General features: G+C 41.0%; 1 protein-coding gene across 1 annotated transcript; it reads right to left on the bottom strand.

The window, feature by feature from the left end:
- Nucleotides 1-26: 26 nt before the first annotated feature.
- On the bottom strand, nucleotides 27-14,305 carry LOC308383534 (tripartite motif-containing protein 16-like). The gene is made up of 6 exons (XM_080861578.1): nucleotides 14,212-14,305; nucleotides 10,161-13,724; nucleotides 7,705-9,131; nucleotides 2,260-2,405; nucleotides 711-989; nucleotides 27-224 (listed from the first exon to the last, which is right to left on the bottom strand). The coding sequence occupies exon 2, from the start codon at nucleotides 13,579-13,581 to the stop codon at nucleotides 11,914-11,916; it is 1,668 nt and encodes a 555-aa protein (XP_080717704.1). The 5' UTR covers nucleotides 13,582-13,724; nucleotides 14,212-14,305; the 3' UTR covers nucleotides 27-224; nucleotides 711-989; nucleotides 2,260-2,405; nucleotides 7,705-9,131; nucleotides 10,161-11,913.
- Between the last annotated feature and the right edge of the window lie 13,102 nt (nucleotides 14,306-27,407).

Raw genomic sequence — 27,407 nt, forward strand, 5'->3', positions numbered from 1 at the left:
GTCCAGCTCTGGCTCACTTTCCTCATAAGTAGGAGCCACCATGAAGATAATAATGCCTTCAGTCTCCTGCTTCACTACAAGCTGATCTACGTCCTGACTGGTGCAAGGTTCCTCCTCTTCCTCTTTTATCTGTGGAAGCTCCGGATCCTCCTGGTCGAGGCTGAAGTTTCTCTCCTGGTCCCCAAAAACCAGTTCCTCCTCACATTCATGCTGTTGTGGGAAAGCTGAGGTGACAAATGGACAAAATTACTTGTCTTAGATAAATATAGAAGTATAACAAGAATGACTACTCGGCAGTGGTGTCTACAGCTGTCCATTTCCAACTCTACAACAGAGTTTAATCAAAATATCATCAGAAATATCATCATATCATTTACCCAGACCTGGAAACTGTTAAAATAAGATTTCATGCACTCACTTCTAACACGTTAGTAAATTTCTATGCACCAATCACAGTTTGTCCACCAATTACTGTTGGAAAGATGTTTATGTAAATGATAAGACAAACATCAGACAGAAGGGGAAATTTAAAAGTAGGATTAAAATATGGGGATAAAAAGCAGCGAAGCTCTCAGAAAACCTCGACTAACAATCAGCTGAGTTTATTTAAACACTGGCCTTGAAGAACTCTGATGTGTTTCCAAAATATCTTTATTGAATGAATTAAAGTCATATTAATTTTTAGGTAAGACCATTACGGTTTTACATACCCCTGCTGTGTAAGTTCATTTCAGGTTTCCAGATGTTATCCAGCTGTCTGAGCTGCTCTTCTTCAGTCCAGATGAGGCCTTCATCCTCCTGTTTGAGTACAATCTTTTCTACGTCATCACTGATGCAGAGTTCCTCCTCTTCCTCTTTGATCTGTGGAGGATCTGGGCCCTCCTGGTCCAGACTGGAGTTCCTCTCCTGGTTGGAGACCTGCTGGTCATACAGGCCCTCCTCTTCCTCACACTTCATGTTAGGGGGAGATCTTGAGGAACAAAGGGTCACTGAGGAAAAAGGTTAATAATGTGATGACAGGAAAACACATCTGAGCAAATATAGTCCACTCTGAGCATGTCCTCATATGGGAGTGAAATTTACAACTAACTGTACAAATGTGAAAAATGAAAGTGTAAGTTACTCTCGAGCTCTGATACTCTTATTAGGAAAGTTCAGAGTACAAATCATTCCGGTAGCTGCTGCCAGCTTCACGCTGCAAGTAAATGTTTGTCATTGTTGTAGATTAAACTGAAAATCTCACAGTGCCATAGCAGATAAGTACCAGTCAGGTTTCACAGCCAGTCATTGCACAGAATCAACCCAACTAAAGTCATCAGTGATCTGAAGATTATTAGGGACTCAGAGTTTCAGTCTTAGTTCTATTTGATCTCATTGCTGCCTTTGATACTGTTGATCATGACATTTTAAATCAAAGGTTTCATCATTTAGTTGGTTTAACTGGACAGTTCTCAATTGGCTCTCGACCTTTGACCCAGTTAAACCTCTCAGGTCATCAGGTTCAGATCTGTTAACTGTTCCCAAAATCAGATGTAAGTGTGCTAAGAGTGTGTTCAGTTACTGTGCTCCTGTTCTTTGGAGCATGCAGCCATAGTTTGCCTGCTGTGGCTGCATTCAAAACTAACAACTATGTTTCCATGCTTTGTGAATAACACTGACATCTGTGAGATTTGAGCTGATTTAGTTCGAGTTAAGACTGTTTATTAGAACATTACAAAGTTATTTTAAAAACTTCATCATTTTCTTGAACCCAAATATAATTCAGTTGAAAAATATACATTTTAAAATGAGGTGAGGATGGTGGGGGAGGCACGATGGTCTTGTAGGGTTAGACCCTGATTAAAGGGTAGTTTTAAAAGTAAAGCCCATCTCTCAAAGTCCCTGCCGGCCTGCCTCCACCTCGGGAAGCCTGTGGGTGCAGACGGACGTGAGGAGCACCACAGGCGGCAGAGGACTGTCTGTAGCCCCGGAGTGAGGGTCAGAGAGCCGAAGCAGACAGCGAACTGTGGCACAGTGCAGAAAACAGAAGCTTTCCCTCCCTGCCTCCTTTATCTTAATCTCCTAAATAAATCTTCTATAAAGGCACTTTCTCTCGGTCTCAAGGTTTGTTTAATGCTAAAAGTTTACCGTAAAAAAGAGACGCACTTGTGTGATTAGCCGCTCCCTGATTTCAGTATGTTAGCCTACAAGCTGAGCTCTGATCAGGTCCTACATGAGTTGTATTCTTGTGTTAGTCCACTGAGACCATCGCAGTTTTACCTGTTATGCGTAACTTTATCTCGGGTTTCCGGCTGATATCCAGCAGTCTCTGCTGAAGGTTGATCTCATACTGGACGATCAGACGTTCTGTTAACCTCAGAGCAGATTTCTTCTGCAGCAGTCAGCCGGTCTCTCCACTATTGCTTCTAAACGAACAATAAAAAAAATGTAATTATAGAAAAACACTTCTGAGAAGATAAAGTTTTAGTTAAAGTCTGTAATGAGGGCATGTTGCTCACATTTGCAGGTGAAATTAAAAGTGTGTAAAAATGAAGTTATTTGTGCACTCTGATGCAAATGAGAACTTGAGTTCTGACATTTTTCAGCAACATTAAGAGTAAAAAAAACCTTTCAAACAAAAAAGAACTCACTTATTACTGACTGACTGATGATCTATTTTGGAGTTGATCTCGAAACTGATCTACATCTTGATATTTTTCAAAATAATCTTCACTATTGGGGGTGGCTGTAGCTCAGGCGGTAGAGCAGATCATCTACTGATCGGTTCGATTCCCGGCTTCACCTAGTCTGCATTTCAAATATCCTTGGGCAAGATACTAACTCCAAGTTGCCTCAAGTTGCTCTTTGATCTGTGGAATGTGTGTCTGAATGTTGGTAGAAAGCACTAAGAAAAATGTGCTTGTGCGAATGGGAGTGAGTGGGTGAATGCACAAGTTTTGTAAAGCGCTTTGAGTGCTCAAGATTGAGTAGAAAAGCGCTATATAAGAACCAGTCCATTTAAAACTCCCTGTCATGTTTTCACGAATACACATTAAATAGATCTGACTTTTTTTTAAATTTTATTCTTTATTACTTTTCCATCAACCAAAAAAAACCAAAAAACTGAGTATATAATAATGATTTATGTACATCGTAAATGATTAATGTTAGGAGGACACAGAGATATATTATATATACTCTCCCATGAAAATCATTCATATATTATTTCAGAAAAATATATGCAACCCAAAATAACCCCCCAACAACAAAAGAAAAAAAAAAAAAAGAAAAAAAAAAAGACCCTGAAGCAAAGGTTTACAGATAGTGCTCCAGAGAGAAAAAAAATCAAGCAAGTATAACATTCCAGGGTTTCGGGCTGAAGTTTAATCCAAGGATATCGTGTTAGTTAGAGAGGCATCCAGATTAGTGGTTGCAATGATAAGCTGCGTCCTCTTCCGTTTCCAATCCATTTAATTTCACGTCCCTTCTCCTGTCCTTCTATTTAGCAGACCAGCAATCGCAGGTTCCCCAGGTTTTCTTTAGCAGCTGTGACGTTACTTCTCCATACAGGTTAAATAGATAGAATCATTTCTGTACATTATCGATCATTTCCTGACCTTCCAAAAATAACAAAAAATTTCCCCACATTTTTTTGAAGGAAGCATGTTTACCCTTTATCATAGACGTAAGTTTCTCCAGAGCAAGGGTTTTTGACAATGTCGATAACCAAATTCTCACGTGTGGTCTACTAGTGGATCTCCATGATTTGGCTATACTGTATTTCGCCTGTAGCAGGCAGAAGGTTGTGGTTTTTTGGTTAGCTTTGCTCAGCTGGATTTCAGCGGGGAAAATTCCTAGGATGCATAATTTAGGACATGGATCCAATTTGACACTTATAATATGTGCAATTATTTCTAAAACTTCCTTCCAAAACTTTTGAATTTCTGAGCATTCCCATAGGCAGTGCATCAGTGTGCCTTTTTCCCCACATTTAACACATATGTCCGGAGTTTTGGGGTCAAATTTATTTAATAATGTTGGGGTAATATATGTTCTCATTAACCATTTGTACTGGATTAGTTTAAATTGAGTGTTTATAGATTATGTTTGAGCTTTCAAGCAAGCTTTTTGCCATTCCTCTGTAGTTATACTACACTCTAAGTCTTGACACCATGCGCGTCTTTCTTTTTCTGAGGATATTTGAGAGCCGTCTCTAAGGTTATTGTAGAAGCGAGAAATTAAACCCTTCTTCAGCTGATGGTTTATTGCTATATCCTCTAATGAGTTTAGGGTGGGCGGTGTTAGAGATTTTTGAGTTTTTGAAATGAAGCTTCTGATTTGAAGAAATTTAAAGAAATGTTTGGTTGGAATGTCAAATTTCTGAGTCAAGCCATTGAAACATATTAAGGTGTCCTTGTCAAATAGATCTGCAACTTTGCACAGGCCTCTGTCGGCCCATATTTTAAAGCCCAAATCTTTCCAACCGGGTTTAAAGGCCTTATTGCCCCAGATAGGTGAGAATTGGGATAGTGCTGGCATTTCATTTTTAAACTCGAGTGCCTCGAACCGCACACGAATAGTATTTTTAACAAAGAGGTTTGATGTATCTTTCATCAGATCTTTATATTTTGCAGAGTACAGATAAGTGCTGAGTGGTAAGGGGGTAGTACTTGACCTTTCTAAATTTACCCAGGGTAGGGTAGTTGTTGAGAACCAGCATGAGGCCGCAGAGAGTTGGGCAGCCCAGTAGTACCATTTGAGGTTTGGAACACAGAGACCTCCTCTGTCATACGGAAGATATAGTAGCGAAAGACGCAGTCTAGCTCGTCTGTTATTCCAAATGAATTTACTGAATATTGTTTTTGTCTTTGTGAAGAAGTCATCTGGAGGGTTGAGAGGAATGACTCGGAAGAGATATAGAAATTTTGGAAGGATGTTCATTTTGAGAATATTTACACGTCCAATCATCGAGATTGGTAGCATAGACCATCTATTGATTAAGCCAACAACAGAGTTGATAGTAGGAGAATAATTTGCGTTTACCAAATCGTTAATTTTTGGAGTGATTTTTATACCTAGATAAGTGAGACTGTCTCTGGCAATTTGAAACGTTGTTTGAATAGGTGGTTTAGTTCTTTCAGAATGATTAAAAAAAGAGGATGGCCGATTTGGATTCATTAATTTTATAACCGGAGATATTGCCAAAGAAGTTAATTGTTTTAAGTAGCTGAGGAATTGAACTCTTTAATTTAGACAGCATTAAAATAATATCATCTGCAAATAATCCAATTTTAGACTCAATATTATTTGTTCTAATGCCAGAGATGTTTTGGTTGTTCCTTATCGCAATAGCCAGTGGTTCTATTGCTAGGACGAAAAGAAGAGGTGAGAGGGGACAGCCTTGACGTGTACCTCTACCTAGATAGAATGGTCTAGATATAATATTGTTGGTTCTAACTGAGGCTATAGGTTTATTATATAATATTTTAACCCAGGTCATGAAGTAATTGCCAAAGCCGAATTGAGATAGTACCTTATAGAGATAATTATGTTCGACCCTATCGAAAGCTTTTTCTGCGTCTAAGGAAAGCAGAGCCATGTCTAGTTGTTCTGAGTTTGTGTAAAGTACATTCAGTACTCTGCGAATCCCATGCTGCGTTTGTCGGCCTTTTACAAACCCATTTTGGTCATTATCAACAAGAAGATGAAGGTACCGTTCAAGTCTGTTTGCCAGTACTTTGCTTATTATCTTGGCATCAGAGTTTATTAGTGAAATTGGTCTATAAGATTCACATTTTGTAGGCGGTTTCCCAGGCTTAGGGAATACCGTTATAAGTGCATTTCGCAAGGAGGGGGGAAGCTCTTTTGAATCATAGCTTTCCACCAGCATGTCGTACAGAGGGAATATTAATTTATCTTTAAATATTTTGAAAAGGTCTAGTGGAATTCCATCTGGGCCGGGAGTTTTTCCCATTTTTAATTTATCGATTGCATTGGAGAGTTCATTCATCGATAACTGAGAGTCTAATTCGCATCGGGCTTCTTCAGAAAGTAAAGGGGTACTTATTGAGTCAAAGAAGGATTCTAGTGATTCTCGAGTCGTATCTCCTGTTGAAGTATATAGTTGTGAATAGTAGTGTTCAAAGAGTTCACTTATTCTATGAGGATCTGTGATATTTTCGTCTGCAGTTCTAATTTCATTTATTGTTTGTTCGTTCAGTAGCGTTTTTATACGCCATGCCAAAAGTTTTCCTGCCTTTTCCCCTTGGTCATAGTAGGTCTGTCTCAGTCTAAATAGTCCGGCTGAGGCTTTCTCAGTAGTTAATTTATCGTATTTTGCTCTTAATCTTAAAAGTTTTTGTTGGTTTTCTTTAGAGTCATTCAGGTTTATCTCAAGTTCCACTTCTTTTATTTGACCTTCGAGGTCCAACATCTCAGTATAGTTTTTATTTGCTTTGTTTTTGGTGTAGCCTATCATCTGTCCACCAATAAAGACCTTAAAAGCTTCCCATCTTACTGAGGCTGTAGTTTCGGATTTGTTGAAGTAGAAATAGTCATCAATATTTTTGCCTACATATTCCAAAATATTTTGATTGTGCAGCCAGTGTGGTCTTAAACGCCAAATAGGGTTACGTCTAAAAGCTGCTGTGACTGAGAAGTTAAGCGTGGTTATTGAGTGGTCAGATATAAGCACACTTTTATATGAGCAGCTGTTAATTCTGGAGATAAGAAAGTTTGAGATAAGAAAATAATCTATGCGACTGCGGCTATTATGACTGGCTGAGTAGCAAGAATATTCTCTCCCTGTTGGATTTTTTAATCTCCATATATCTTTAAGATTCAATTCAAACATAAAGTGTTGTATGACTTGTCTAGATTTTGGATGGGAAGAGTCTAAGCCTGATGATCTATCAAGCCTGGGCTCTAGGGTACAATTAAAGTCCCCCCCAACAATTATCTCACCGTGAAGGTCTGTAATAGAGAGAAATAGATTATTATAAAAGTTGGAGTCGTCAATATTGGGGCCATATACATTAACTAATATTAAATCTTGATTCAGCACGGAGCATTGTAGAATAATGAATCTCCCTGCGGGGTCCAATATGGTTTTTTTTAATACACATGGGTACTGATTTATGAATGAGTGTTGCCACTCCTCTAGCATGTGTTGAGAAGTGGCTAAAGAAAACCTGACCTGGCCATCTCCTCCTTATCCGGTCAGTTTCATTCACGAGTAAGTGTGTTTCTTGAATGAAGACTATCTTTGGGTGATATTGTTTTATTCTATCCATTACTCTTTTCAGTTTAATATATTTTCTAAGGCCTCTTACATTCCAGGAAATTAGATCAATATTTGAATAACTACTCATACAGTTTGTACCTTTAGTAATCTGGGTTTGACTACATCTCGTCTCTCCTGTCGAGACTCACAAGTTGTTATTTCAAGAGCACTGCACTTTAAAAACAATCTCTTATAAACCAGAAAACAAAAGAAAAAAAAAAAACAACCCAGAGATCTTCCATCGGTGTAGATCTCAAAACCTTCCCCCCCAAAGTCATAGCGGATTGGTTATGCATCAGATCCGTGTGAAGGAGCTGATAGAGCGTCCTCATGATTGAAGTTACAAACTTAGGTCCGACCGTATTAACTAAAGAAGTGGCCATACAAATGTAACTGAATGAAAAGATTTAGACATAGCATACCTAAGGCCATCTATATCATACCTGTACACCAGCAGCCGTTATATGTCCGGTTTGGAGTTGTTCATCAGAGTTGCATATATTTGATGTAGCGTTTCTGAGTGGGCGTGAAGTTTATCCCTCGTTTTGTTGCCGGACTTTTCGCATGAAATCTTCCACCGCCGCTGGTGTGTGGAAGAGGAGCCTGTTGTCATGGTGGAGAATCCTCATTTTTGCTGGAAAGATCAGTCCGAAGTTTATATGCATTTCACGGAGTTGTTGTTTTACCTGGTTGTATTGTTTCCGTTGTTTCTGGACTTCCGTTGACAGATCAGGAAAAAACATAATGTGATGTCCGTTGTGCGTTATTTTTCCCTTCAGACGTGCCGCTCTCATCACCCTCATCTTGTCTTGATAATTCAAAAATTACATGATGATCACACGGGGTGGGCCATTTGGAGTATTTCGCCCTTGTAGTCTGTGTGCTCGTTCAATGATAGGTGGGGATGGGAGCGCGTCTCGTCCCAAAACATCAATTAAGAAAGTTTGCAAGAATATTGTAATTTCTCCTTGTTCAGTATTCTCAGTCAATCCGACGAGTCTCAGATTAGATCTCCGGCTTCTATTTTCGAGGTCATCCACCTTTAACTGTAGTTCCTGAATTTTCTTATGAAGGGAAGTCTCTTTACTTACGAGGGAAGAGACGTCGTCTTCAACTTTACTGATGCGAGTTTCTGCGGAGGTGAGCCTCTCCGAAAACACTCCAATCGCCTCTTTTATTTCTTGGTTTGATATTTTAACTTCTTGCAGTTGAGCAGTGAAATGTACTTTCAACGACTGAATTGCGGCCAAAACACTCGCCTCGGTCTGTTGAGCACTAGCACTAGCGCCTTCCATTTTCTCGGTTTCAGGTTCGTTGTTAGGGTCATCGTCTGATCCATCCTTTCCGGCTGTTTTAGGCTTGGACCTATGTTTGGTCGGCATCTTGGTTGTTTAGATCAGAACAGAAGCTTAAGTCGGTGAGGCAGCCGCTAAAAGATTGGATTTTAACCGCTGTTGGGCGTAGGCAAAGGACGTTGAGGTCGGAGCTCGAAGTCTCACTGCCACTCAGGTGGACGCCATAACCAATCTCCCTTAAATAGATCTGACTGATACAAACTGTAGGTTTAATATTAATGTTAACACTTCAGAAAAGCGATTACAGTTTTACCGCTGGTCTGTAAATCTTTCTCAGGTTTCCAGATGTTATGCAGCTGTCTGAGCCGCTCTTCCCCGCTCCAGACGACGATGCCTTCATCCTCGTGTTTCACTACAAGCTGTTCTCCCTCTTGACTGATGCAGAGTTCCTCCTGTTCCTCTTTGATCTGTGGGGGATCTGTGTCCTCCTGGTCCAGATTGAAGTTCCTCTCCTGCTTCCAGACCTGCTGGCCAGCCAGATCTTCCTCCTCCTTACACTTCATGTTGATGTGGGACTTGAGGAACAAAGTAAAAAGAAAAAGATTAGACAGGTAAAGGTGCAGCCTCAGTCAGCAGGGCTGTACACTGTGAGCATGTTGCTCACATATGTGAGAGAGGTTTGTACAAATGTTTCAGAAGCACCATGTGACTCCCTCTCTTTGTTGGAAAGTCTTATTAATTCACTTTATAACTATTACTTTGAAGATAAATTTCTACCATCACAAAAATATTATGACCTCTTTAAAAACAAACAACGGCAACTACATGACTTAAATTCCATGTTTAGATGAAGGTAATGGTCAATGCCTTTTGACAGGGGAAAAACCTCCACACAGAAGAATCTTACTTGGCTGAATCATAAATTATTCACCATGATTAAAACTGCAGATGAGCAATAATCTGCATTTTATTTTAGCCAAAGAGGAATGTTTCTGTTTGTCTGTGATCTGACTTTTTCTGCTGGGTCCAAATTTCATTTTATCCTGTGTAAGTTTGTTTCTCTTCCTGTTAACTAGCAAAGTCAAAATCACCTTGATTCATTTAACTTTAATTCAATTATAAATGTAATCATTTTATTGAACAATTAATTTCATTTCAATGAAAAACAATTACTTAAAAGAAAGAGATTAAGTTGGAGAGAGACATGTGGCCATCTTTTAGTGAGTTAGACCCTGATTAAGGGCTATTTTTAAAAGTAAAGCCCATCTCTCAAAGTCCCTGCTGGCCTGCCTCCACCTCGGGAAGTCTGTGGGTGCAGACGGAGGTGAGGAGCACCACAGGCGGCAGAGAACTGTCTGTAGCCCCGGAGTGAGGCGTCGTGAACCGAAGCAGACAGCGAACTGTGGCACAGTGCAGAAAACCGAAGCTTTCCCTCCCTGTTTGGTTTTGATGTGTCTCATGAAAGTCTATTGTTAAAAGTTTACCTTTAAAAAAACGGACGCACTTGTTTGATTAGCTGCTCTCTGATTTTAGCCTGTTAGCTTACAGACTGAGCTCAGATCGTTCCTGTGTTAGTTCATTGAGAACATCACAGTTTTACATACCTGCTGCGTGACTTCATCTCGGGTCTCCGGCTGATATACAGCAGTCTGAGCCAGTGGCGGATCTCATCATCCTGGACGACTGTTTTTAATGTTTTTAACCACGGAGATTTCTTCTGCATCATCAGTCTCTCATTGTTAAACTCTCCCAGAAACTGAAGACAGTTGTGCCATTTCCGCGCTTCTTGTTCTTCTATTGAGTAGACGGCAGACTACACATGTCCAAGGGTAATACTGTCCTCCTCAGGCCATTGGCATCAAGTCAAAGCCTTAAAGTCTGGTACTTTGCGCATGGTCATTTTTTACGAACAGCAGAATCACAAGACAAAGCGTGCCAATGTTTATACTTTTCACTGTGACTGCCAAATAGATGAAAAAGTAGATGTTAAAAAACAACTTATAGTTTTGTCATTGGGCTGGTAGAAAGCTATGAGTTTCTGTCCCTTTGTCTGACCTTAGAGACTTATTTTAAAAGGAAACATTACAATCCTTTAAAGCAAGTATTTTCACCTCTGTTCCCCCCTCTGTACTTAGCTTTTTTGTTGTCATGTCAGTAATTGTCCAGTTGATGGCTCCCTTGGATCACAAGCCTGTCTCATGAGTCCAAGTGAATATATTCTTAATAAACAGCTTTGAAGAATTTGTGACCAACTTTGTTTAATTCGGAACATCATCATCATGAGTCAAACTCACTCTTGGATCTACAAAATATTTAACAAAAACAAACATCACTGAATCATAAGGTATTTGCTCCAACTCTTAGTCCAGAAACACATGAGTGAACTAGATCAGCTGCTCCTCCAGTTCAGCTGTGGATTTATATCATTATTTATATTTGTAAAGTGGATATGCAGTTTTTCAGTACTAATATAAGCATTTTATATCATTGCTTTATTGACAGATGTTTGGTGTTCAAGGTCAGGCATCAGTTTGAAAAAAACAAACAAACACACTGAGTTGAACTTGAACTTCCTACTGACAAAAACTAAAATTGGTGCAAAAATAACCAGAAACATATAAGAAGCATCCTGGAGGTGCTGCAGACAAGATAGGACCAATAACATGTCAACAGGAAATCCTTTTTACTAATTTGTTTATTTCTTTTTAGATTTTTACTCTCCATTTTAAGCCATGATGTTTGCTGATACTGTGTTCCTACTGTTTGTTCTCATTAATAGTTCTGTTTTTAACATTCTGTGCTGAAGCTGGAGGAAATGTTTCTACAGTGTCAGATGATACAGCTCCAAACTAAATAAGTGACTAACTAACGATGCTTTAATACACTTTACTATAAATTATGATATAGTGCACTTTCTTAAAATTTCTTATTGCTCTGTAATTAATTGTTTTCTTTATAAATGTACAAATGAGAATAAAATCTGTGTGATAAAGGAAGGTCTGTAGACTTCTCTGTTAAGATCAGTGAAGAGAAACAACAACATACAAATACCTAAGAAAAATATTCAGTAAACATTTAGAAGATAGAGAAGTTTATGTTGTCATGTGGAGAAATTTTTCAAATAAAAATATCCATAAGCATTGATAGTCTCCATGGCTGAACAGACACAGGAAAGAGCTCCACCTATAAAACGTAAAAACATCAAGACAACATGTTGAAGATGTCGAGGTACTGCCCATAATGTTTGACTGACATCTGATTTATGTGCAGCACATAAATACCACAATAATGATGGAGAGAAACTAAAAGGGAACTAAAATACAGATTTAAACTTACAACAATATGAAAGACTTCAGTCTATTTCACTTTAATCAACTCAGCAGTGGCTCCATAATCATAGTTAAACCAGAGTCCAGCATAGAGCGGCTGAGTGAATGTGGTCTGGACTCTGTGGAGGAGAGTCATGGTTTCAGAGACGCTGTAGAAGGACAAAATACCTGCTCTGTGATCCAGGTACACTCCTACTCTGGAGGAACGAGGACCTGAGACACGAGTTTGGATGTTGTTGTACGAAAATGTAAAACTGTTGTTGTTACAATCTAATGACCAAGATTTGTCATTAAGTCCAAATAAACAACCCCATCCTTCTCTGCTGATATTCTTGTATGCGACTGCTACATAAACTCTCCCTCTCCACTCCACCTCCCAGTAACAACGTCCAGTCAGACTCTCTCTACTCAGGACCTGCAACCATACAGTGAATCTGTCTGGATGATCAGAATAAGACTGTTGTTGATTCATTACTGTTGCTTTTCTGTTCCCCTCTGATAATAACAGCTGTTTGTTTGCTGTGTTTGGATCCAGTGTGATTTCACATGAATATTTTAAGAATCCAGCTCTGGTCTTTGGCTCTGGTTGTGACAGTGAAACATCCACTTCAGTGACTGTCAGTGAGATGTTTGTCCGTTCCTCTCTCAGAATGTCCTGTAGTTTATCTCTGACCTCTGACACAGCTGCTGTCACATCCTCAAAGTAGCTCAGAGGACGGATATTGATGCTGGATGAGTCTGTAGACTCACTGAGCGCTGACAGTGAGGGGTAGTTGTGTAGAAACTGGATGTGATCCTCTGTGTGTGAGAGCTGCTTCAGCTCAGCATCTTTCCTCTTCAGCTCAGTGATCTCCTGCTCCAGCTTCTCCTGAAGCTCTTTGACTCGACTCACTTCAGTTTCCTGCTGGGATCTGATCTGCTGCTTCACATCAGAGCTTCTTTTCTGGATGAGATGGATCAGCTCAGTGAAGATCTTCTCACTGTGCTCCACTGTTTGATCAGCAGACTGATTGATGGCCTCCACCTCCTGTTGAAGCAGCTTCACATCTTTCTCTCTGTCCTGGATTCTCTGCTGGATGTTTTGTCGACTCACCTCCAGCTCTCTCTGCCTCTCAGTCCTTTCTGCTGCAGCTGAGACTGTGTCGTGGCCTTTATGTTCATCCACAGAGCAGAGATAACAGATACTCTGCTGATCAGTACGGCAGAACATCTTCATCACCTCATCATGACGAGAGCAGATGTTCTCCTGGAGCTTCTTGGAGGGCTCCACCAGCTTGTGTTTCTTTAATGGAGCAACATCATAATGAGGCTGAAGGTGTTTCTCACAGTAAGATGCCAGACAGACTAAACAGGACTTGAAGGCTTTTATTTTTCTTCCAGTGCAGACATCACAGGCCACATCTTCAGGTCCAACATAGCAGTGATCAGCAGGAGCAGCTTGGAGTCCAGTCTTCTTCAGCTGCTCCACTAAAACTGCTAACATGGTGCTTTTCACCAGGACAGGCCTCGGTGTGAAAGTCTGTCTGCACTGAGGGCAGCTGTAGATTTTCTTCTTTTCCTCTTCATCCCAGAAGCTTTCAATACACTTCATGCAGTAGCTGTGTCCACAGGGAAGAGTCACCGGATCCTTCAGTAGATCCAAACAGATCGAACAAGAGAAAGTTTCTCGGTCTAGCTGAACTCCTTTCTGCGCCATTTCTCCTCTCAGTGTCAGTGACTGTGTAAGTTTCACTTCCTTAATATAGAAACTGGTCTGATCTGAACAACAAGTGTTGCTGCTGTGAATGGGGCCTGCCAGCTCTAACACACGTTGGTTACACCCATCTTCATAATGTAGATCTAAAGGGGAGGGAACACAGAACGATATGGACAGACAGGAGGTGCTGAGCTAGAGAGCAGGAAGAAGAGGAAGGGCTTTCATGCTGTGATTCATTCCAGAAAGCAGGAAGAGGCTCTGTGTTTAATTGTTTTTTGTTCAAACCTTTAACTAAATAATATAAATGTCAATAACTGGATGCCTCTCTATTCTTTTTGTTAATCTGCTAAATGAATAGTTTGTTTCTTTTAACAATTCAAATAGCAGAAATGAACAGCTGACAGCTTGTCAGACTCAGACTGTAAACCATAGAGACAGTTTATATATACATTTAGTCAGGGCAGTGCAGAGATGTTTAAAGGGGCGGGTGCTCACAGTTAAAAAGGGCACATAGAAGCAGGCTGAAGAACAACAACCCACATTCATCAAGAATCTAATATGGAATCACATCACACTACATCACTGTCATCAGGTGGGCACAATGCAAAGCAAACGTAGCCCATTTTTTACCTGATGGGGTACAATGTTGCTGTTTGGGGGGTTGCTTCTGCTCTTGCTGCTGATAGTGCTGGAGGGCAGGGCTGTGTTGATCTGAGACTGTAGAGATTAAACAGTCCACAGGAGAGAGGGTAGCTGATTAAACAAGTGTTATGAGATAATAATAAAACGCAAAGATTGGTCACGGCGCTTGGAACCATAAGGCAACAAAACTGGGAAATAAACTAAGCTCTGCCTGTGAATCACTCTTTGCCTCTCTTCTTCCTTCCATCTCTTCATCTCATCTATCACATTCCACTTGCTGTCCATCTGAGAACGAGGCACAGTTTGCTATTGAATCCATCTATTATTTAATTATACATTTTAACAACTCTTGCACCTAATCCATAATAAAGCAATGATAGAAAAATGTTATAGAACCAAAACTTTGTGTTTATTATGTCTGTGAAGGTTCTCAGTCATCCAGGTACACTCCTACTCTGGAGGAACGAGGACCTGAGACACGAGTTTCAATGTTGTTGTACCGAAATGTAAAACTGTTGTTGTAACAATTTAATGACCAAGATTTGTCATTACATCCAAAAACACATTCACCTCCTTCTCTGCTGATATTCTTGTATGCGACTGCTACATAAACTCCTGCCCCTCTCCATTTCCCTCTCCCTCTCCACTCCACCTCCCAGTAACAACGTCCAGTCAGACTCTCTCTACTCAGGACCTGCAACCTGTTAGTGAATCTGTCTGGATGATCAGAATAAGACTGAAGTGGCCCGAGCGAGCCCCAGGCTCCAGGTCCCGATAAGCGGCCGCCAAGGAGTGAGCCGGCGTGTACCTGGACGCCCATCCCCAGACACAAAGAACCACCAACGCACCGATGTCTGAGGGAGTCCGCCACTGGCAGGGGAAGTGGTGGGGGGGGAGATAGGCCTCCAAACCTTGGAGGGCCTGAGATGTCCCCAGAGAGGTGGCGTCTGATACCCAGCCTGACATATAGACACAGACATACAGGCACACACAGATACAAACATCCATTCCCACCCTCATGCTCTCATATGCACTTACTCCACACTCAACCGACGTGGAGACAGACATAAAGAGACGCTGTACACACGATCACGCTCCCCAAGCGTACTCTACGAACCGGGTCTAGGTACCCTTGCCCCTGGAGGGGGGAACTGCACCCAGACCCAGGTGGTGTTACCCTTTTCCCTGCGGTGGGGGGAGGCAGACCGTCCCGACTCCGCAGCAGCAGGGAGGCCCCACACTCCAGACCGCAGCCGGACGGCCAACTCCTCCTCCTAGCCCCCCCGCTCCAGCAGGCCGCAGAGAACGGGGGTGAGAGAAGACTCCAAACCTCCCTCCACCCGCTCATTGTAGTGTTGATGCATGTGTGTTCTAAGGTGCAATTAAAACCCAGAAGGGCATGGAGCTACCTGCCAGAGAGCAGCAGGTAAGCGCATAGTCCCACCTGCTAGCCCTCAATGTCTACGTGTATTTAAAATTGAGAGGTGGGCAACGACGCCAGGGGTGAGGTTCAAGGTTCAAGGTTCTTTATTTGTCACATGCATAGTTATACAAGTATAACACACAGTGAAATGTAGCCTGACACGCTCCTCGACATGTGCAAAAATGGGGGGGGGGGGGGGGGGGGGGGTGTAGAGGAAGAACATATATATATATATACACACACACACACACACACACACACACACACACATACACTATATACACTGGGTGAATGTGCAGTAGTAGCAGCAAGCAGGTGAATTCTGTACATTAATATGAATAGACATCTGACTATTTTACAGGAGACAATATAAACATATTTAAATTTAAAGGAATTTGAAATGTACGTTGTGCCTTGGTTTAGAGTGTCTGGTTTAGAGGTTGTACACCCTGATGGTAATTTGGATTCTGTGTATCGTGCCCACCCCCAAGATCCTATATGTATGCGTAATGAGAGTGTGAGTAATGTGAATGTCTAAGTTGTGGGATAAAATTGAGGCAGAGGCAGCCAGAAGGGGACGGGGGGGGGAGCCTCCTCTGCACCCTGGTGACACACCCCTACTCCAAGGCCCTGCATGTGTGGGTGGTTGTGGTGGAGCGGGAAGAGGGAGGCAGCTGGAGATGGGGAGGGAAGGAAGGGAGTGGCAAGTGACCCCTCCCTGGGGCCAGCTCCCCCGCTGACCCCAGTAGGCACCCCCATACTCCGCGACCCGCCAGGGAAAGGGGGCCCAGGCCCATCCAGACCGGGGCCCAGTGCAGCAGCACCGCCCGGCCCCACAGAGCCCGGGACAGTCCACCCAACCCCACCACAGAGAAAACTGCACCCACCCCACCATCCACTCATCTTCCAGACTACATAAGACAATAGACGCCCAGGCTGAGATCTTCCTCCACCTCTCCTGTATCTCCCTCTCCTGCAGAGAGAGTTCCTGAAGAGAGGAAAGCTCCTGCAAGGTGTGACAATCTCCTCCACCAGTTGAAGAGCCCCCCAGGTGGCTCGACGCACCGGCGGCACCCTGCGCCAGGGCCAGGCCCCCATGCACCCACCCGCCCACCACCCCGGCAACAGACCAACCAGGACCCAAGCCCCTGAGGCCCGGCCAGGGCCCCAGCCCAGAGACGGAGCGCCCCCAGAACCTCACACCCATCCCGGACCCACCCAGGGGCAGACAGGCTACCAGGTCAGTAACCCACGTCCGTCAGCACAGACCCTCCCCTAGCCCCGCTGCACGCAGCCACGAGGAAACTGTCACCTAAGAGCCAACAGAGCCCCCAACCGGACATGACCGCTACCCCGGGTTGAGCCCCCCAAGAAAGATGCCTCCGGGGAACCCCCCGACGCCCTAAGCCTGTCCCTACCCCCACACCAATCACAGCAGTGAAGGCGGGACCAAACTATGACCCCCTACCCCCACTAGGTGATGGAGCTGATCAAAGGAGCCCAGAGCAATTGATCTGATGTGGTGGCAGAGGCTGTATCAAGACTAATGTAATCTAATAGATAATTTCTATATTGGTTAGAATTAAGATTATTTTTATTTTTCCACTTCATGAGGACTGTTTTCTTGGCTATGCATAGGGCAGTGAAAACCATATGGGCTATATTCTTTTCTGAAGTGACATTATCTAAGCTGCCCAACAAACACACTAAGGGGGAAGTTGGAATGTTACATTTCAGACACTTTGATAAGTCCTCACATATCTCGCGCCAAAACCTCTGAACTGGTGGACAGAACCAAAGAGCGTGGATGTAATTGTCCGGTGAATTAGTTTGGCAGTGTGAGCAGTTGTTGGTAGACGTAAAGCCCATCTTGAACACAGAGGCGGAGCCAGACATTTGAAACACCCGGGGCTTAGCCCAAAAGGGTAGTATGCATGTGGGATTTTGGTTTTTTTTGGGAGGGGGGGGGGGGGTAAAAATGACTGAAAGATTAATAGGCTCTGTTTTGAGTTTTGTTCAAAAAAGAATGACTTCATATAGGGAAAAATATATATCACATGTGCAGGACACCTTAAACTAGTTTTTAAGCAGCAAGGCAGAACAAAATCAGGGCTGTATCAAGACATGAGGACTAAACCCCAATTCAACCAGACCCAGAACTGATCCAGAATTAAAACAGGACTACAACAGTTCAAAATCAGGACTACTTAGGATTTAACCAAGACAGAACCAGAATCAGAACTAGATGATAGTAGCACTAAAAATCATCATAGACCTGCACTACACTTATTTTTTAATTCTACCAATGTACAATATTTAGATTGAGAAAAGTTTATATAATTATTTAGCCTTGTTGTGCAAACAAGCCTGCATAACTTAATAAATATAGAATTTGAAAAATAACAAACCTAAAAAGAAACACTAGGTACGAGATACATGAGGACCTGTGATACGGTGATACTTTTGGTAAACAACCATTTGACTAACATGTGTGTCTCACCTGCTCTTGTTCCACCTCTGTTCTGTCCTCGTTCTCCATCTCCCTCTCTCTCCCTCTCTGTTCCTCTCTCTCCCTCTCTGTTCCTCTCTCTCCCTCTCTGTTCCTCTCTCTCTCTTTGTGCTGACAATCATCAAATATACAGATATTTACAAACTCTTCAGAAAACACAAACACTTTTTAAATTGTAACATCAAATCAGACTAAATGTTTATTTTTTTAGATTGATAAATATAAAAAACATATTTGTTAACTTTAAGAGTAAAGAGAGAAACTATCTGTATTTCTTAATTTTAAATGGCACCAAATTGTATTCAAACTTGAGCCACACTTATGGAGCTCCACAGTTCTTTTCCTGGTGTTTTGGTTGACATCTCTTGATGTTCCCATGTCACAGAAACAGGCTCTGTGTTTTGCCTTATATGCATCCACAGCTGTGCCACCAATTTACTCACATGGACTCTACTAACCTATCAGAAGCTTCTTCAGCTCAGAATGGAATCGTCTGCAGTTTTCTTATTAATTAACAAACTTAGTGTACATGTACTCCTAAATTTGATCAAAGTGATAAAAAATAGACAGCTCTGTCTCTCTTTATTCTGAAATTTAACTAATTCAAAAGATATTTCAATATTTATCTAAAACAAAAGTTTACTCTAAATTGATGTTGTACAGTAAAAATGTTTTATGTTTTCTCCCTAAAGTGTATGTAAATATCTGGTTACAAATGTGAATATCCTGCTGTGTACTCAAATCCCTCTTGTTTTGCATAGAAATATACTGAACAACATACAAAGCATAATATATAAAATAACATTTACCTGAGTTTTTTCTTTGAAAGAACCCTCTAATGTCCATTCTTATATTTCAGTACATAACTGAAACCGATTTAGTCGGGGAGGGTAAGAACTGAAAATATGAAATAAACACACGTAAGCTAAGATTCTCTAAAAAAATAGCATTTGTTCGGCTTTTCATTTCGCCATTTGTTGATTCACTTGAAGAGCAAGTAACGTAATATTGGTCAAGTGATCAGTTTGATATCAATCTTTCGTGATTCACCGTCATATTTACATTATTTGTACGGTACGAATGATTTGCTTTGGTACCTGCTCAAACTTAAGCTCTCCTTAGTATGGCTGGCTCCGTTTCTCCAACAGTGCACTCACAGGCAGCAGCTGCCCCGCCCCCTCGCTCAGTCGCTTAGTGCCTGAGCTCGGATCATACCAATATCAGGGGGGATTCACGCACAGTCGTAAATTCCCACAGTGTGCACTATGTGCTTCGAATATTGTGTGTACTTTTTGTTTTATACAGTTGTCAGCCAGGCATCTAACTATGAAAAAAATTACACTCCAAAAGACCCCGGGCTTCTGACAAAACAACCCGGGCTTAAGCCCAGTAAGCCTCCCCCACGCTCCGCCCCTGCTTGAACATCCGATGACCTGTATAGTGCACTCTATGTAATATTTTGTATTGAATTAATTGAAGACTGGGATTTCTGATTAGATGAAAGGTTTGTAAGCAAGTCTGAGACCAGAAGTTTTGGTCTAAGTTAGCTGATAAATCCGCTTCCCATTTTGCAATAGGAAGTGATATTGATTCATCTGTTTTAGAAAGCATTCTGTATATTTTGGAAAGTAATTTGGGGGTTTTAAGAGTAAGAAATTGAACCACACTTGGTGGTGTTTGTAGTTCAACTTGACCCGGTTTAAATTTCTTTTTTACTATGGATTTAATTTGTTGATATTCTAAAAATCTTTTCTTGTTGATCCCATATTGTGTAACTAGTCCGTCAAATGAAATAAATTCTGTTCCTTCTAGTATATGTTCTAAATATTTGATTCCTTTACCACTCCAATCTGAAAAGTTTATCATATTATTGTTTTGTAATATGTCAGGGTTGTTCCAGATAGGTGTACGTTTGCATGGGATTAATGAAGACTCCGTGAATTTTAGAAACTCCCACCATGCTGTCAGAGAAGAGCTGATGTTGACGCTTTTAAAGCATTCATGTCGTTGGATGTTTGAGCTGATAAATGGTAGATCTGAAATCTCTAGATTATTGCAAAGTGCTTGTTCTACATCTAGCCAAGGTTCATCTAAGACGGTATGTTTTAGCCATCCTGAGATAAACTGAAGCCTGTTGGCTAAGAAGTAGTGCTGAAAGTTAGGTAGTTCTAATCCTCCTTTATCCTTGGTCTTTTGTAGTGTTTTTAAGCTTATACGTGGGGGTTTATTTTTCCAAAGCAATTTGGACATACATGAATCTAGAGATCTGAACCAATCTTGTGGCGGTTTAGTTGGGATCATTGAGAATAAATCATTTATTTTTGGTAAGACCATCATTTTTATAGCGGCAACCCTTCCCATGAGTGATATGGGTAGACATTTCCACCTAGCCAGATCACCTTCTACCTTCTTTAAAAGTGGGATGTGGTTTAATTTAGTTAGATCTGCAAGCTTGGGAGAAACATTAATACCTAAATATTTTATATTTCCCGATTGCAGTGGTGTTGAAGAGGAATTATGGAGGGAGCAATTAATCGGTAGGACTGTAGATTTTGACCAGTTAATTGAGTAATCTGATATTCTTGCAAAAGAGTTTATCAATTCAATCACCACAGAGATATTGGTTTGTGAATTTTGGAGAAAGAGTAACACATCATCCGCATAAAGGCTGATTTTATGTTCCATGTTCTTGCATTTTATGCCCTTAATTACTGAATTCTGTCTAATTGCTGCTGCTAGTGGTTCAATAAAAATTGCAAACAGTGAAGGGGAGAGTGGGCATCCCTGCCTGGTGCCCCTCAAGAGACAGAAGCTGGAGGATGTCTGGTCATTTGTTCTGACACAAGCTGTTGGGGAATTATATAATATTTTTAACCAGTTTATGAAAGAGGATCCAAAACCAAATTTGTGTAAAGTTGCAAATAGAAATTTCCAGTTAACTCTGTCAAATGCTTTTTCTGTGTCTAAAGAGAATATTGTAGTTTCTAGGTTTTTACTGTATGAGTAGTCTATCAAATTAAGTAATCTACGTGTATTTGTTGATGAGTGCCTACCTTTTATGAAACCAGTTTGGTCAGGATGAATTAAGAGGGGGGTTATTTTCTCCAGTCTTTTTGAGAGAGCTTTGCAGATTATTTTAAGGTCTACATTTATAAGGGATATTGGACGATAGCTTGAGGGATATACAGGGTCTTTGCCTGGTTTTAGCAGGAGATTAATGTTTGCAGAATTCATATTTGATGGAAGTCTGCCCTTTTCTTTGATTTCCAACAACGTTCTGTAGAAAACTGGTGCTAGAATCGACCAGAATTCTTTGTAGAATTCTGCAGGAAAGCCGTCTGGACCTGGAGCCTTATTATTGGGCATACTTATCAGGGCTTCCTGGAGTTCACCTGGTGTCAGTGGTGAATCCAGTGCCATTGCTTGAGTGTCTAATAATTTTGGAAGAGTTATGTTGTCCAAAAACTGATCAATTTCTTTTTTAGATGGGTTTATTTGTGGTGAATACAACGTGTTATAGAAATCCCTGAAAATGTTGTTTATTTGTATCGGTTCATATATTGTGTTCCCAGATGAATCTTGAACAGCACATATAGTTGTTTTTTCTTTATTTATTTTTAGCTGGTTTGCTAGAAATTGACCGGATTTATTACCATGTTCATAATTTTGTAAGCGTAGTCTTTGTACTAAGAATTTTGTTTTTTTAACATTTAATTCTAGTTTTGTTTTGCGTATTTTGTTCAATGTTTCCTGATCTTGGTGGGACGCGTAGGCTTCTTCTAGTGATTTGATGTTTTTTTCTAATTCCTGAATATTTTTGTTTTCTTTTTTCTTTTTATGTGATGAGAAAGAAATTATTTTACCTCTCATCACAGCTTTCCCTGCTTCCCATAGAACAGAAGCTGATGTTTCGGGAGTGTCATTATAGTCTAAATATGAAGTCCACTCTTTTTTAAAATATTTAATAAAGTCTTCATCTTTAAGTAGTGATGTACTACTTGGCGTAGTATTATTCTTGTGCATTAGTTTTAAAGATACAGGAGCATGATCGCTGACAGCTATAGGGTGAATCTCAGTGTCTGAAATGTCACTCAGCAGTGAGCTGCTGACCAAAAAATAATCCAGATGAGAGTAGGAGTGATGGACATGTGAGAAAAAAGTATATTCCTTACTGGTGGGGTGAAGGGAGCGCCATGCATCGCAAAGACCAAAGTCGCTCATATACTGTTTGATTATATTTGTGGACTGCCAATTACGCTGAGTTCCCGCTGTATTGAGCCTATCCATGTCTTCATTTAGTCCAAGGTTGAGGTCGCCTCCAAGAACAAGTGTGCCATCTAAGTGTTAAGAGAGTGCACTGAAAAAACGTGAAAGAATGAGGGATCATCAACATTTGGACCATATACACTTGCAATACATAGCTTTTTATCACGTATAGATAGTTTAATGATTAAGAATCTGCCCTCTGGATCTATAACTGTATCGAGTACTGTGAAATTAATATTTTTATGTATTAAAATTGCTACTCCCCTTTGTCTAGAATTATAACAAGCTGAGAACATATTAGGAAACTCAGGTGTTTTAAGTTCGTTCGAACCTCTAAGAGGTCTGTGGATCTCTTGTAAAAGGACAACATCTGCCTGTAGTTTTTTGAGTTGGTTAAATATTTTTAACCTCTTTTCTCTGGAGCCAGCTCCATTTATATTCCATGTAATGAACCTCAGTGTACCCATAGATGTTTGTGTATAGGGATGTATGCTGTGTGCGTCGCTTAGACAGGTGGAGAGAATACGTCACTTGTTCATAAATAAAAAGAAGGAGAGAGAGAAAAAATGTGTGGCGAGATGCTCCCTGAGTCTGACTATGTGTTTGCATAGTTACTAATATGAGTAGGCTTGGCTTAAGTGTGTGTATCCTAAACGACTGTGTGCGCTGTCTGACTGAAGTAAATGTGCTGCCGTTGAGCGCATGGTGTGTATGTGTCGAAATAAAGGGTGTTGTTTGTGGATGAGTGTCGAAGCAGGTGATCGAGGCAGTGAAAGGAATAAAGAAAGAAACCAAGGACAGGGGTGAGCAGCATAAAAGCAAGAGGGGGAAAAGAGAGAGAGAAAAAAAACGAGAAGAAAAAAACAAAAAACAAAACGTAAACATTCCAATTAAATCACTGACGGAGAGTGACGGTGTTAATTCTGCTATGAAAGCACACTTTAAGATGCGATTTGATACTAGTAAGTTAAACAGATGTTAATGCAAGTTAGTGTGAGTGGATAGGGAAATGGTGTAGCTGATTCTTATCTGGTGTGAGGTTAATACAGCCACGGAGTGATGTTGGGGTCGCGGTGGAGCTGTCCGTCCACGTACAGCCGGTCCACAGCGATGACAGCGCGGGAGCCCTTCTGGATGAAGCCGCGTCGGATTGGGAAGAGGACCCTGCGTCGTTCCAAGATCTCTTTGGGGAACTGGTCGTTCACGCTGAAGTCCGTTCCTTTTAATTCCCTGCCGCGGCTTTTCACCTGTTGTTTTTGTTTGAAGTGGCCGAATTTGGCCACGATAGGACGTGGTCTCCCGGCCGTAGCCCGAATGGGGCCGAGGCGATGTACCCGATCGAAGACGATGTTCTTCACAGTGTCCTCCGGCAGCTTCAGGTGGATTTTGATGAAGCTTTTTACCGTGGTCTCCGCGTCCTCTCCAGCGGCTTCTGGAATACCAGAAAATACCAGATTATCACGCATGCTACGAGCTTGTAGATCAATAACTGTTTCTTTTATTTTTTTATTTTCTCTATTGAGCTGGGTAACATTTTCTGTGAGACATTTCACCGACTCCCTTAGCGTGGCATTTTCGGCAGCAAGCGTTTCCACCTGCTGCTGGCTGTACTCCAGGGATTCTCGCAAGCATTTAAATTCTCGGTGAAGAATCTCCACCAAGGACAGCCTTGCGTCGAAACTGGACAATCGCTTGTCGATTGACTCCAGTATGTCGGCAATATCTTTGCCGGCTGGCGATGTTGAGCCGGGGGAATCTGCCGGGCGTTGTCTTTTCGACGACGGCGTCTCAGCTTTGGCCGGGGAAGCTGCACACTGGGCCTTCTTCATCACGAGATCCTGAAAGCACTGATCAATATAATCTTGGAGAGTCTCTAAACTCTCCCCGTTGTTCTCCAGGGTGTTGGAGATTATTTAGACAAATATTGTTAGTTATAAGACAATTGATAAGTGTATTTGGTAATAGGGGGAGACCGGGGATAGTTGTAACGTGGGTCAGTTGTAACACTTCCAATTTCTCCAATCAGGGCTAAGTTTCAAATGATGTGACTCATCCTGTGCATGCCCAATTCAGTTCTGCTATCACATGTGAAAAATCAGCACATTTTGTCAAACACAGACAATTTAACATCAAAAAAAGTAAGTTTTTCTACTTTATTTCAATTTCTAATAGCATTATCTGCTTTGCAGTTAAACTCATCAAACTTAAATTATGTTATTTGTATGTCTATGGGGATATATTCTGTGTAAGTCTTTAGTGCTAATGTTTTAGCCGTTGGCTGTAATGTTAGCTAGTTCATGGCTATAGGAGTCTGGGTCAGTTGTAACAGCAACAGTCTGGGTTAGTTGTAACAATAATGCAGATGTTACAACTTACCACACTTTTACTTTAACTTATATTAAACAAGTTGGGGCAACGACATCAGCAGAGAGAGGTTCACTGGTCGCTTTTGTATATGCGGTTAATGCCATTGGCAACACAATTCCTCCACTGTTTGTGTTCCCACACATACATTATGCAGACCACTGTGTCAGAGATGGACCAGTAGGAAGTACTGGTAGTGGAAATAAATCAGGATGGGTGCAAGAAACAGATTTCCTCATCTTTCTGAAGCACTTTGCAAACCACACCAAGGTAAGCCATGATAAAAAGTAATGGAATTGCGATGCTGGTGAACAACTACATTTTTTCAGCTTCATTGTTATGTTCAAAATTGGTGCAAGAGTTGTCGGTTATAATGCCCACTGAGCCAGTGAGGCCAAACTCAAGGAAGACCAACCAAAATTAATGAAATATTCAGTTGCAGAAAATTCCATAATTTGTCTTTTTTGGGGGGTTGGAATATGTTCAAAAGCTGGATTTCTGCATTCTGTCACACACACACACAATTACATAAATGGCTCTAAGTGCATTCATGTGTTGAATAAACAAAGATTACATGTTAATGTTTTGTTAGTACCCTTATTTCATTGTGTTACATTTCACCCCAGGATATGTTACAACTAACCCAGACTAGGGGGTTAATTGTAACATTTCACTCTTCGTGTTTGAGACCATACCATGCAATGAGTAATTGTGCTGCAGAGAAAATAGCTGCACTATTTAATAGCAGAGACATGTAAATACTTTGCATTACATTTTGAATCCACTACCTTAAAAGAGCTCCAATTTACAGACAGAAATGTCAAAAATGTTACAACTATCCCCGGTCTCCCCTACTGAAGCTTAAATGAATTTGTTCAAATCTAAACTACCATTTGCTTTAATTTTCCGCCAACAATCTCCGGCGTCTGACGTCAGTTACAACATGAGTCGCTTACCTTGTCCGTCACTTGTCCTTTTTTCAGACTAAAATCAAATTAACAAACTAAAATCAAAGCATTCTTTGATTTTAGTCTGTTAGCCCACAAGCTGAGTTTTTATCAGAGTCCTGCATGAGTCAGTGTTATTTCACTGACACCATCACAGTTTTACACACCTGTTCTGTATGACTTTGTCTCAGGTTTGCGGTGATATCCAGCACTCTGAGCTGATGGCAGATCTGGTCAGTCCACAGTAGCTTCAACCACTAAATTATCTCTAACACATCACCAAACCAAAGTCTTCCAGCTAAGAGTACATCAAAGGTGAAAAGCGAGCCTAGAATGTCATCATTTCTGCTCTCCTCTTTCTTCTTCTACTTCTGGACCGCACACATCTGTCGCTGCCCTACTCAGGTCGATCTAATGAAAATCAGCCAGAAATAATAATCAGAAATCCAAATGTAGAATTTATAGTTCCCCATTGATGCAATTTGGTTATTAAATTTAAGAAGCAGTCTGTAATGCTCACCCCAGCATAGTTGAAGCAGATCATCAAAGCATGCTGAACACTTTCTACCATTCCACATGTGCATTTTCTATCCAGGTACTCAACAGCACCAAACCATAATTGTGAATCCATGGCTTTGATCTGGTGAAAATCACCCTACCCCTACTGTTCATCTTTACACACAACAGATGGTGTTTCTGTATCTTATGACTGAATGAAAAGTAATGACAACCGTTATTTTCAATCTTCCATTGCTTCTACCTGTTGTTTCTCTGTATTATTGTCGGATCTTTACCTTCAAATAAAGTGCCTTCAATATAAACTGCCTTGAGGTAACTTGTTGTAATTTGGTGTTTTATTAAGAAAATTGAACTATTGTGGCAGAAAAGTTGGATGCAAACCAAGACTAAAAGTCCTCAGGCAGGAGTCATAGCTGGGCTTTAGCATCTGGGTCACCCACTTTACCCAGGGAGCTAAACCAGCATCTCCAACAGGTGATTTGTTTGTCTGGCAGTTTCAGGCTGGGAAAGCTTGTTAAACTTTAACAAAACATTATTTGGCACCAACGTGAATGATTTGGGTCATGTTTATCACGTCTGAGTCAGGGAGCAAAGGTCACCTCCTTTATGCAGGATTTCACCTTATGCCAACAGGGGAAAAAAATCACGAGTTCTTAAACAAGCTGTAGGTCATGTTACTACACACATTTCAATATGTAAGCATTTCATCATGTTTTAGAGTCTCAGAGTTATTTCAGCCTCATCTTCACATATTTTCACAAATATTCACATTATCTCCGAGATCCAGTTGTGAAATTTTTCCCCTCAGTGTAACCGATTGCAACACAACAAATGACTGACCAGTGATTAGTGTTTTACAGTGATTACGACAGAAAGCCTGTTTCTGCCACTGGTGCCAAGCATTTGCTCTTTTCAGCTTGTTCAATTGTGGAGGTTTTTACATTCTTTACCTTACAATATAAAGCACCTTGAGGCAACTGTTGTTTTTTGGCACTATATAAATATGAATTGAACTGGTAGCAACTTTATGAATGAGAAAATGAAAACAAGTGTCAGTCAGCTGGTTCATGTCCAGCAGGTGGGGAGGAATCAGTGAGTCTGTTACTCCAGTTACTTACTCAGAGGTAAAGTTAAAGAAAACGAGTTTCCTTCATCT

Source organism: Rhamphochromis sp. 'chilingali', assembly GCF_963969265.1.
Source record: "Rhamphochromis sp. 'chilingali' genome assembly, chromosome: 16".
Lineage (NCBI taxonomy): Eukaryota > Metazoa > Chordata > Actinopteri > Cichliformes > Cichlidae > Rhamphochromis > Rhamphochromis sp. 'chilingali'.